Here is a 12657-nt window from a genome sequence, read left to right on the forward strand (position 1 = left end):
ATGAGCCAACCCGGCTTTTGAGTGCAGCTCAAGAAGCGGATTCCCGCTCCCTTTTCCTCCTTCCTGAGGGTATGCCTCAAGATGGCGCCCTGGAGCAGGTCCTGCTGCTCAGCTGACAGATTGGCTTCAAGGTCCCTGTCGACAATGCCGACCTTGATCCCTTCCACCATCTCCTTGTAGGTCACCCCCTTGCTGACCGTTCCCCCAGGACAGTGCTTTTTCGCACTGGCACTAGGAGTACTGCCATCAGAGCGCAACCTCTTCGGAGTTTTGGCAGCAGGCGTTGGGAGGTTTGGTTCCCTCTCCTTTGCTGCTGCCTTTTCGGCGCCCTCACGGAGTACTGTCGCAAGTGCCGACTTGTAGTCGGCACCTGATTTCAGCAGCCGTTTCAGGTGCCTTTTGGCTGCTCCCGCCATTCGCCTGCGTTTGGAGGTAAGATTCATCTTCTCAACCTCCTTAGCGACTACAGCGATTGCAGCCTCGGGGATACCCTCCCCTTGTGCGGTTCCGGATTTCTCCTCCGCGCCTAGGGTTGGGTTTGTAATGGCAGAATCAGGTTTCACCCCGATTCCTGCACATTCCTCTTTCGAGGTTTCGGTCGTCGAGATAGGATTGATCCCCGTCTCGACTGGTTTTGGTGAGTTTGTTTGTTCTTTGGTATCCATAAGCGGTCCCACGAGAAGGGAAGAAATAAATGTCCGCCAGGGCAGTGCTCCCTTACCCTGGTGAGCCATATTGAAACCGGAGGGCGGCAGGTGTCCGGAGTTCGCCTATTAGGAACTCATCTTAACCCAATGAGCTACTCAAAGAGGAAGTTCTTCGGCATAGGATGTTCCACCTTGAACTAGGGGGTTTTTGATGAGGTTGTCTCCTCTCGATCCGGCCAATTAAGGCAAGATCCCCCGCAAACAAGTTTGCATGGTTTGTCAACTGCCGCCAGTCCTTGACTGTCCGGTAAAGTTGGCGCCGTTAATCCTGTGCAGGCCCTTAGCCACGACACTATAGCTGGGCAGGAGAAGTTGGTCCGCGGTTGGATTTTGGAAGGCTACCAGTAGTGTTTTTGAGACTACGAGCCAACTTATAGTCCCACAGTCCTCAGCTTCATTTGTAATCATTAGCAGAAGGACCCCTCCTATCCGCCACCTGGAGACGCGCCTGGTTGGTACTTCACCCCAATGGCCAGGTACGATAGTCTATAGCAATGCGCCATTTTTGTTTTCCGGATACAACAATAGGAAATGACCAGGGAAATATACTTGGTCTGATTATATTTTGATCTAAGAGGTCTGTAATTTGGGTTTCACTTCTTCTTTATGGACTTCTGGGTATCTGTATCTTTTAACATATAGGAAAGTATCCTAATTTTGGATATTTTTTTTTATTTCCCATTTTTTGGCAGAAAAATTAATGTTTGATTCTTTTTCTTCACTGGAAATGTGGTTTTACCCTAATGAAACTACGTCATATAAACTAAAATATTTATTTCTCGCCCGAATGACATAAAAAATGAGCTCAACTGAAAAATGACAATTTTCATGATTGCAAAAATAGGTTCCTAATTTTGTGAATGAAATTCTCCATAAACGTGTTGTGAAATCAATAACAAAATCAGAAGTAGATCGGTAAAACACGTTTTATTGATACTAATAATCTATGACAATCGATTTCGGCCGTGGGGCCATCATCAGGTCAGCTGAAAGAACACAATAGTAAGAACAAGAATTTTAAAAAACCATCTGAACATGTCTCATGCTATATAGCATTTTTATACACTCACCGTCGAGAAATATGCAAATTTACAATGATTATCTTTGAAATCAAGAATCAGACAAAACATGTAGATATTATAGAAGTATAGGTTAGCTCAATTTTTCAGAATGGAATGTGCAGCACAGACGGGTACATAACGTGATCTTACAAGGCTCACTGACAGTTGACGGTTGAGTATGGCACTTTGACGTTCTATGGTCGAGTGGATATACAGGGGTAACGAGAAATGAGAGTCATTGGTTGGGAAAGAGAACTAGTTTGAACAAATTTGGGTTAGGAAAATCTTTAATCTCGTTGAGGAGGTGTTCACTATTTTTGTTCTTCAGAATCTCGAGTTGTTCTAGAAGAGTTAGTCTCCAGAAGTCGTCGCTTTCGTGAATTATGGTCAGTCCCTCGAGTGAAGCGGAATGTTCATTTTCATGCAAGTGGCTACCCATCGCTGAAGCTGGTCTATTCTTGACATGTTCATTAAATCTGATTCCTGCGGCTCTGGTTGTCATACCAATATAGAAGGCAGGGCAGTTGTCGCAATTTATTTTATAAATTCCACTTTTTTGGGCGTTGTTTTTCTTTGGTTTATTGTTAACCAGTAGTCTCTCTAAAGTTTTATGTGAGCTGTTAATGAGGGCTAGGTCGTGATTGGAAAGTAGAGATTTTAACTTGCAGTTGAATCCATGGAAGTAAGGAACCACCACATAAGTTTTCTTGATAGGAGTATGAGGGTACACTTTCTTGTAAATGCGTTTTTCTTTGATAGAGGCTAAGATGTTGTCCACAAATTGTACAGGGTAGCCATTGTTGGTGGCAATCTTGTAGATGTTACCAAGTTCTTTATTGTAGTCTGTTTTAGTAAGGGGAATGTTAAGCAGGCGGTTCAGAAGAAAGTAGAAGGCTGTCCTCTTGATCTGGGGTGAGTGGTAGGAGAACTTAGGGATCACAACGTCAGTTTGTGTGGGCTTTCTGTAAATATTATAGTTAAACGAATTGTCGGGGTTCAGAGTAATGTTCAAGTCCAAGAAGTTAATATTGTTGTTATCGGAAATCTCTAGTGTGAATTTAATTCTGGATAGGGAGTTGATGAACGTGAGAAAGGAGTTTAATTCGTCAAGGGTTCCAGACCATATACAGAATATGTCATCAACGTACCTTCTCCAAAGAATTATTTTATGTGATAAGTGGTGTTTGATGATTAGAGACTCCAAGTAAGCTACGAAGATCTCTGCAAGAAGTCCACTGATGGGTGAACCCATAGGTACACCATCTGTCATAGTGTAAACATTGCCATTGAAGCTGAAGAAATTTTGCTTAGAAATAAGTTCCATTAAGTTCATTATCGTTTGGATGTCTTCGTTATCAATATTGAAGTCTCTTAGGGTCTGACAAGCATTCAGGAATTCCCTCAGTAAAGAGAGGGATTCTGCGACTGGAATGTTTGTGTAAAGATTAACTATGCCGAAGGAAACTAAAATATACTCATTGTTCGAGTCTAATTTGGTGGATTCTATGATGTTGACTAATTCTATCGAATTTTTTACAGACATGGGTGATTTATAGCCTAATTGATGGGTCAAGATGTGGTTGATGACCTTTGATACCTTATGGGCTGGTGAACCGTGTGCTGAAGTTATAGGTCTGATGCTCTTGTCTACTTTATGAAGTTTTATAAGACTATATAGATTTGGGATCTGTGGGTTCTTTTCTTTAATGTTATGAATGTTTAAACTAGGGGTGAACTTCTGAAGGGTAGGCAAGGCCGTCCTGAGTAGCTTGTTCAATCGAGTGGTGTACCTTGTCAAGATGTTAGTTACGTTTGCGTGAATGTTATTGTCTTCGAAGAATTTTAATGTTTTTTCATTATAAACAGAAGTTGGAAGGATAACCAGACCTGCATTTTTGTCTGCTCTAGTGACTGTGAGGTTGTTAGACGAGATTTTATGTCTAATAGATTTTAAGGTTGTAGATAAAAGATACACACACAAGTTGAAACTTACATTGCTGAAAAAGGAGGGGAACCGTATGACGCCGCGGTGGACCTCTAGGCGTTAGGTCTTGTGGCAATGGATGTAGCCACCGCCCGGCCATGCCGCGCCTGCGACCAGTCCACAGAACACTGGCCACGCCACGGGCCAGGAACGACACAAGGAGTTGGCTTTTCTACATCCGGCCGTGAAGTGGTACGTAGAGGACTACTGGTGGACGAGCCGGCCCTCTGCCGCCCGGCCGACCAATGGGAGTGGCCGGCTGTTCATCACCGCAGTGAGTCTAGAACCGAACACCGAACAAACCGCACCACTCGCAACCGATGCCAGGCAGATAATCCATATCCCGACGTAACTGGCTCCATACTCAGAACCCCCCAGGATGGACAGAGACTTTGAAACAAAAAGTGTGAGCCCTGCTACCAGAGGGTAGAGGCGGCCGGAGGGTCCGCTGGCGCTTCATGTTCCCTACCGGTACCGTCTGTCGAATCCGGGTGCCGGTAGACTGAGGGTAATCGTTAACACACTGAAATACTACATTCAAATAACCATGCAGTACGAAAGTTGAAGAACTCACCCTTGTTTTATTCCAAAAAGAACCGTGCCTACCAGCCGAGAACAACATGTCCGTACAGCTACTAGAACCAACTCAAAACAAATACTCACCTCCGTCGGTGCGAACTGTAAAGATCATAGGCCATAACGTATATCTCGAGATAAGACCTGGTATGTGTTGGAGGTGTGGCCAAGGGAAACATACCAGAGCAGCCTGTGCTGGGATGCCTGTGCTATTTTGCAGTCACTGTGGCCTGTTAGGTACCCTCTCCAGAGGTAGCTTGGTAGAACAAGCGTATACTTTTTTCTGGAAAGGCTTGCCGGAAGGCGAAATCAGACAACATGGCGTAGGCTTTGCCATTAGAAACGACCTGGCCGCCAAACTTACCGAAAATCCAGAACGTTTAATGACCCTACGCTTTCCTGCAGCGAATAACACGTTTGTGAACATCATTGCTGTATACGCATCCACTTTGAACTCCTCTGACAACTTAAAGGACACTTTCTACGAAACACTCGTTGCTACATCAAGTAAAATCCCAAAACGGGAACGAATTATTCTCCTTGGAGACTTCAACGCCAGAGTGGGCAGATCTCAAGACTCAGAACTATGGCCGGGAATAATCATAGAAATCATCTAATATATACAATTCTCGTCTCACAGTTTTCGTTGCCATACTCCTCCGAAACGGCTTGACCGATTTTGATGAAATTTTTTGTGCTTATCCGGTATCTATGAGAATCGGCCAACATCTATTTTTCATCCCCCAAAATGTTAGGGGTAGTCCACCCCTGAATTTTTTTTATTTTTTAGACAAAATTTTTAATTTCTATTTTTTTATGATACAACATACAAAAGGAAATTATTTATATGGCAAAACAACGTTTGCCGGGTCAGCTAGTAATATATATTGTTGTATTCCTTTCGGAACGAACTTAGTTTTTAAAAAAAACTAACAGAAAGCAGGGTCGCTGTCACCAGGGCAGCTTTATTGAGGTAAAGCTCCGTAAAACCTTTAGTTAACACTATTAGATTGATAGATTGTCACTTTACGAAGGATAACGCACTGTTATTTTTAATTAATTTATTTGGAAGGCACAAGATACAGAAATAGATCAATAGATACGAAAATTAATTTGAACTATGCGATATGAATGAAGAATCAATCTCAACGGTACGATCTGAACTGAACTGAGAGCGTCATGCTGCTACTTATATATTGTTTTGGAAAATGCTGACTTGAGCAAGAATATGTTAACAATGGGGCCCTTGTGTACAGGGTGGCAACAATATACTCACTCTAGAATGCTAATGCAGTGATAGAAAATGCGGCGAAATATTGACAGTTGTCGTTAATGCGAATGCGCACCATTAGTTTATTTGAAATCAAACGTTGCCGAATGCTCCTAACTCATATGTCAATCGTAGTTTTCGTCGGATAAACTTGAGCAATAAATAAATTTCATTCCATAAACAAATGTATTTTTAGACTCATGCGAGATTTCTCAGGACTACAATACATGGATATCGTGATATTTGGGTAATTTGTCAGAAAATCCAAATAATGATTCAATAAGCTTCATGGAAAATAATATAGATCGTGAAACAGCGCATTTCCTTTCTGACATTGTAAGATGTTCAGGCAGGGACGGAGTTGTCTTGGCTTTGAGCGGAGATTAGAAATCTTTTGTTTTGTGTCGACTGTCATTACCGTGTTCACGTTCTGCTTTCGGCGTTTTCGATTTGGATAGTTGTGCTTTTGATAGACAATGAACTGTGTAGTGTTGTGGTGTACGAACAAAGGAAAGATTCCTGCAGTTGATTATTTTTGGTAGGTACATGATTTCTGTTATAAACCAACCATCGGTTCCGTTAGTTCTACTTTCAATTTTCTTATGTTGAACCTCTCTCGAGAAGCCTTATCATTTTCAGCATCACAAAAAAGAGAAGTGATGCTTGGTTGAGGGCTTTAGGAAGGAGTCCCATCGAAGGATTTGTGAGTGAGAAAAATGTAATTTGCAGCCAACATTTTTCTCCAGAAGATATATGTATTGAAGGTAAAAGAGTGACATTGAGAAAGAATGCGGTTCCCAAACTCTATTTGCGAAAAGGGGATTATAAAACTCAGCAAGGAAGGTAAGGAGTATTGGTGAACCACTTCTGCTGCTCGAGCATTAACTAGCAACAATTCATGTTTGTTACTACAATCCCAATGAATATTGATGGTACATTTATGTAGCCTCCATAAGAACCCCAAACCTTCCACTAATGGTTGGTTACACAGAGTTTCTAAGAACTAAGACAAAAAAACAATCGCATTGGCGTTCACGAAATCGCCGTCTGCCGATGAATTTGGTTTGGTATGAGTTCTTAAGAACCCTGTATGAACCTACCATTAGAAATTGTATCAGAAGAGTCCAAAACTAGTTGAAGAATAGAGGAGTTTATACAGCATTCCGAAAAACTGAGACCCTAAGAACTATAACGAGAAACTTGATCCACTTTCGACTAAGAACTAAGTAGTTCGGAGAACTAAGGTGTATTTGGCGCTTACGAAAGAGGTATTTCTTATAAGGTTGTGGATGTTGAATACGAGAACGAAATTCTCTGAACAGAGCAAGATGTTCTTACATTACGTTTTCTCATGTGGCCTAATTTTATTGTTCTTCTCCAGTGTACCTACATATTATAGGTCCAAAGTTTTTTTTATAGTTCTAGGTACCTTCCAAAAATGCCGCAAAACGTAGATGATTCAAACGAAGATTACTCACAGGAAATTGTTGGTATGGATGAGATAGAAGCACTGTAGAAATACAAATACAATACAAAGGGTGTTTCATAATTGAATGCTGCTCCTAATGTTGGGTTCAGGCCTAATACAGATCATCCTATCGCCTTCAGCCAATGGAACGAACTCCCGTATCAGGTCGTAGTTTATATGCATGAACCCAGCATAGAGGGTGACATTGTTAAGCATTCAATTATAAACATCCTGTTGAATATTTATATATAATATATATTAATTATATTTCATTGGAGAAAAAGGTAATACTTCTAGATACGCCCGTTTTTGCACTTTGGAGACTACAGAAAGGTAAGACCCAATGAATTATTAACACTGCATTGATATGGGCCATACGAAAATCCATACTACAAATTGAATTCCTGGATTTCACTAACATGCCACTATCTTTCCTTTGTCCAGCTGAGGATGTTACCGTAATAGCAAAAAACATGTCTAGGTAAAATAACCCATGGCAGTGAAAATCATGTAATTCATTAGTAGTTGTAATTGTAATTTGTTCAAGTGTAAATCAGAGTATTTGAAAAGCGTTGTGGTGGAATAAAAATTGGAGTGCAAATATAACTTGCCACAAAAAAGAATACCTGTAATATTGGATTTTTACCCCAAAAAAAAATTATGATTAAATCAGTGGTTTTCTTGATAGGAATATTGAATACAACTGATGTTATTGCAGGTCACCTATTAGTAGCACCATTTCCTCAACAGCAAGTCGCGAAAGAAGTCGCGAAGATATTTCAACAATAAGCGATGGTCCTACGAGCAAAATGAAAATGGCTAGACAGGACAACGGAATCCCAGAAACCTATAGGTTGGTATTGATAGCATTCTATCTGGATGAAATTTTAAAATATTACTGAATGATTTTGATGCGAAAAAGTTTATGTTCATTATAGGACGAGCTGGAGAACTCCAATATCAGATTACGTTTCATTTGGTTCCGATTGTTTCATTGATATTTAACGATATTAAATAATTCTGAAACAGTATTAATTTTCAGTGTGATTACTTCAGGACTTCTTCATGAAGTAGAAAAGGCTAATGTTAGGAAAACTGTTGCACAAAAAAAAATTGAAAAGAATGAAAGAGAAAGTTCAACGGTAAAAAAGAAAAGTTACTAACGTAAAACAATTGTTATGGGCTGTGAAGAAAAAAAACTGACTTTCCGAGAATGGACTTCAGTGGATGACAAAATCGGTCACTACTGGACTACCGTTCTCTTTATTGAAAAGATCCTTAGATGTTCAAAAGAAAAAATCGCAGGGAAAACAATTTAAACATTCATACGGAGAAGACATCAAAATATTCGCAATGACTTTACAATTTCTATCATCAAACGCTTATTTATATGTTACAAATACCTTTGATCTTGCTCTTCCAGCACCCTCAACCATCCGAAAATGGCTGAGCAAGGTTAGTTGCGAGCCTGGATTCTGCGAGAATTCCTTCTCTACCCTGAAAGTCCTTGTCGCTGAAAATAAGGAGAAAAAGAAAGGCACTTTATGTAGCCTTATGCTCGATGAAATGGTAATAAAAAAACAGATCGATTTGAGAGACATGAAAACGTGGGGGTATGAAGATTATGGGACCGGGATCAAAGATGATTCACGCAAATGCGCCACTGAAGCATTAGTTCTAATGGTGGTCTCCTTACAGGGTAACTGGAAATTACCCATAGCATATTTTTTCATAAATTCAATGACGGGTACTGAAAAAGCGAACATTACAAAAGAGGCATTGATAAAATTGCATGAAGTTGGAGTGAAAGTAGTATCGGTTACTTGTGATGGACAATACAATCAATATCAGGAATTTTTGATGAATATGTCAAGAAAGAAAATTCGCCCTTGAAATATTTGCTGACCTACAAGTTCAGCCAAGACCATCTAGAATTATTTTTCTGTAGCGTTCGGTAAGAAAGTTCTTATTTTACACACATCAATCTTTAATATGATTCTAATTCACAAATTTTCATGCAAATCTGGGATTCTACTCCAGGACTACTGCAGGACAAACGCCAGCAAGCCGGCTGTGAGAATGTTTATTGACTCGCTGAATATGTCCGAATAGTCTTATTTCATGCATTTTCTCTGGTTGTTTTGATTCTTTCAGTTTCATACGTCTCATACCATATACATTTTATGTCCTTTTGCTTACTCATGTCCAAGTGCTGAAATTGATGTTATCTCTTCTTTTCTCTCCATTTTTCAGGAGACGGAATGGTTAGAATAATAATCCTACAGCATATCAATTCTACTACACTTTCAGAAGACTCTGCTTCAGCATTGATTTGAAGGTATTAAAAGGTAATTGCGATATATTAGATAATACAAAAATGCTCACTTCCTCTACCTCAAACGAAACGAAACGAAACGAAATGTGTCCCCAGAGCTGGATCTGTGTGATATGGCAATTATTAAAAAATATGAAATCGATTATAATGAGCTGGTCATAGAAGATGATGAATTTATGTATATAGTTGATATTCTACCATCCCTGTCACTGTTGAATGAAAATGTAGTAGTTCACATAGCCGGATATGTTGTACGGTCAATTTATAAACAAATTAAATGCACCGAATGTCTCGATTTCTTGGAAGAGTCGGATTATAAATCAATCGATCGCCAACAATTCATGTTATTGCACAGGAAGGATAGAGGTGGACTTATAAAACCATTCAAAGATGTCATTCAGGTTTGTATGTACACAGAAAAAAAAATTCGGCAACTGCTGAACATAACCAATAACCTAATGCCGACTAAAAAGAATTTTTTGGTCACCCCAGTCAACCAGTTTCAGTCACAGGGAAGTTGTTGGGAATTACCACTGTGGAAATGCGACTTCACAATGTTGATTTAAAAAAAGGCCACCAGTACTTACTGGAGAGTGTCCGCAACATTGCATATCGCGGGTAATTACCCAGAACATCACACAGTAGGTGTAAAAAAAAGCACCATAGACAGCAACATTGCGACTTCTCATTTTGAAGGTTTTTGGAACGATTATTTTGACAGAATAAACTACCAAAGTGTATCCTCTATTGAAGTTATATTCATGTTCAATTTGATAATTACCATCGTGGCAATCAATTTGCACTCTTTATTCGAGGCGTTTCAAGCAAAAGTGACCCAAGCTACAATTTTTCTGGAATTGAATCAACAGTAAGAACTGCCTAAAAATGAATCAAAATTTTATATACTTGTAAACTCAATTTCAGAAAAATTGTAGCTTGGGCCTCTTCAGCTCTGAACGTCTCATTTGTACCCTGTGTTTACTCTTACCTACATATATATTTCGCATTCTGCTTTCATCCTCAAAAGGGAAATTGAACAACCATATGAATTACTGATATCTTTTTATTCAAGATTAATATGTTTCATACAAATCCAAATATATAAAATGAAGAACATATAGGTATCCTGTTATAAATCTTCATTCCACTTCAGGAACGGCATGGTCCAGCTGAAGAAGAAAAAATCAGAGCTGTATTGATAGTAATAAATTGTGTGTCATGAAAAATCTAACAACAGTGAAAGGTGATTTTTTCCAGCACAGTATCTAAAATAATAATTTGTTCTCTCAATGATTCAAATAAATTCCAAGTTTGATTTCGAAGGTTGTGAATGTTACTTATGACTTAATAATCACATAAATTCATATGAGGTATGTTGAACGTTACAAAGCAGGTAACGTTGAACGTTACAAAGCAGGTGCAAAAATGGGGAAGATAAGAGGGCCAAGAAGTGATCATGATATAGTCATTATTTCAAGAGGTTATATAACTATACTCGCCTTTTACTGCACGTTAATTAATCAATCATCGTCAAGTTACACTTAACTAAAACGCAATTTAATAATAGAACAGCTCGGTTAAAAAATCATTCTCAAAATTCATTCATAAAGATTTTGTTTGTTCATTCTCTCAACACCACGCAGTCACAGCACGAAACACGAATAGTCACACCACGTTTTGCATAGCGGGATTTAGGTTATGAGTTAACCTCGAGACCACGTGTTGATAAATAGAACATTTCGGACAGTTACTGAAAGTTTTTCTTAGAGAAGGCGCTGGGTAGAGTTCATCGAAATTTATTCACAACACATCATTTCATGTTCTAAAAATATCACAGATTCAATATTTCAAAAATATCAACAGAGAGAAGTCGCATAGTAGTAGCTATGTTCACTTCATCGGAACATCTCGATATGATGTTACATGCAACCACTAGGGATCTAAAGTTGAGGAATTCGCAAACTTAACAATATGCGGACGTTGATGTCCACAATGTGAAATCTTGAGTACATCCATGAAAATTCTCAAAGAAGCGCTTCAATGCGATATTTTTGGGTACTCCCTGCGACTTACTGTTACATTTCTGGTTGACTGGGACCTTTATTATGCAGGCTTCATTGTTCTTGGTTCAGCAAAGAAATATAATCAAATGTTTGGAAGACCATGTATTCGATACTTCCCCGTATGAATTGAATCACACAATGAAGTTGATTCGATTAATTGTAAGAATTTAATCAAAAATAAGATTTTTCAAAATTGCAAAACGAGGAGAATTAAAAACAAAAAAATTGAGTGAACTGATATTATTTTACAACCAATAATTATATTTAGTACTGTAGGTTTACTGTTTGTCTTTGTATAAGAATAAACAATACCTCAAATTTCAGAATTATTTATTGGTTTCGCTGCCGGCCCCCCTCCTCCCGAGTTCCTGCATGCAAACAATTGTACTTTTACATTTTCCATAAATACAGCATGGGAGCACCTGTCATAAAAACTTCCTTTTTCTATGTCGCCTAGGATCCCCACTATAATCAACGATAATCTAATCATATTAGGTGCTATTCCAAGATTGAGTGAAAATCACCAATTAATTAAATGCACTTTAATCAATGACTCCAAAATGCAAATTTTACATTGATAACTCCCGTTTATCTTCAACAATTGCATACTATTTCATTGAAGCCGATCCTGTCCAGAAATAAACTAATGGTGCACATTCGCATTAACGACAACTGTCAATATTTCGCTATTTCGCCGCATTTTCTAGCGCTGCATTAGCATTCTAGAGTAAGTATATATATTATGATTTCTGTGGTACGATGGCTGGTTTCAGTCCAATTGCAGTGCACTCTGTCCCTCTCTCTCCTTCTCTCTCTTTCTGTCTGTGACCCTCAAAATGGCTGCCAGTCAGACAGCAGGTCGGAAGAAGCTGTCAACCTGTAATTTGCAATATTAACCAAATAATCACCATAAATGCGGTAGGAACACCAAGTCCTCCTGGGACCCAACGGCGGTCGAATAACGGACGCGGAAACTGGCACTCTACAAAGTCTACGATCACTAGGTCAAGTTTAAACGGTAGGTAACTATTTTCAGCCAGTCCAACGGACTCAAGAAAGCGGAAAATAGCCCTCAGGTATGAACTACGAAAGGAACAATAATGCTACAAGTGACATGCCTTAAACTTTCAAACTTCTTGACGTAATTTCCAATTCACGGTAATAACACCTTACGCACTTTTCTCGGCAGCTCG

General features: G+C 39.2%; 1 protein-coding gene across 1 annotated transcript; it reads right to left on the reverse strand.

Moving 5' to 3' along the window:
* Positions 1 to 2003: 2003 nt before the first annotated feature.
* LOC123321749 lies at positions 2004 to 4507 on the reverse strand. Its single transcript, XM_044909485.1, has 2 exons — positions 4416 to 4507; positions 2004 to 3708 (listed from the first exon to the last, which is right to left on the reverse strand). The coding sequence occupies exons 1-2, from the start codon at positions 4505 to 4507 to the stop codon at positions 2004 to 2006; spliced, it is 1797 nt and encodes a 598-aa protein (XP_044765420.1).
* Between the last annotated feature and the right edge of the window lie 8150 nt (positions 4508 to 12657).

The sequence above is a fragment of the Coccinella septempunctata genome, chromosome X (assembly GCF_907165205.1).
Source record: "Coccinella septempunctata chromosome X, icCocSept1.1, whole genome shotgun sequence".
NCBI lineage: Eukaryota > Metazoa > Arthropoda > Insecta > Coleoptera > Coccinellidae > Coccinella > Coccinella septempunctata.

What these genes read in the sequence shown, in the direction of transcription:
- LOC123321749 (XM_044909485.1), bottom strand. Translation starts at nt 4,507, where the DNA reads ATGTTTCCCTTGGCCACACCTCCAACACATACCAGGTCTTATCTCGAG. An exon ending in TACAGTTCGCACCGACGGAG is followed by an intron (nt 3,709 to 4,415) that starts GTGAGTATTTGT and finishes AAAATCTATTAG; the next exon opens with ACATAAAATCTCGTCTAACA.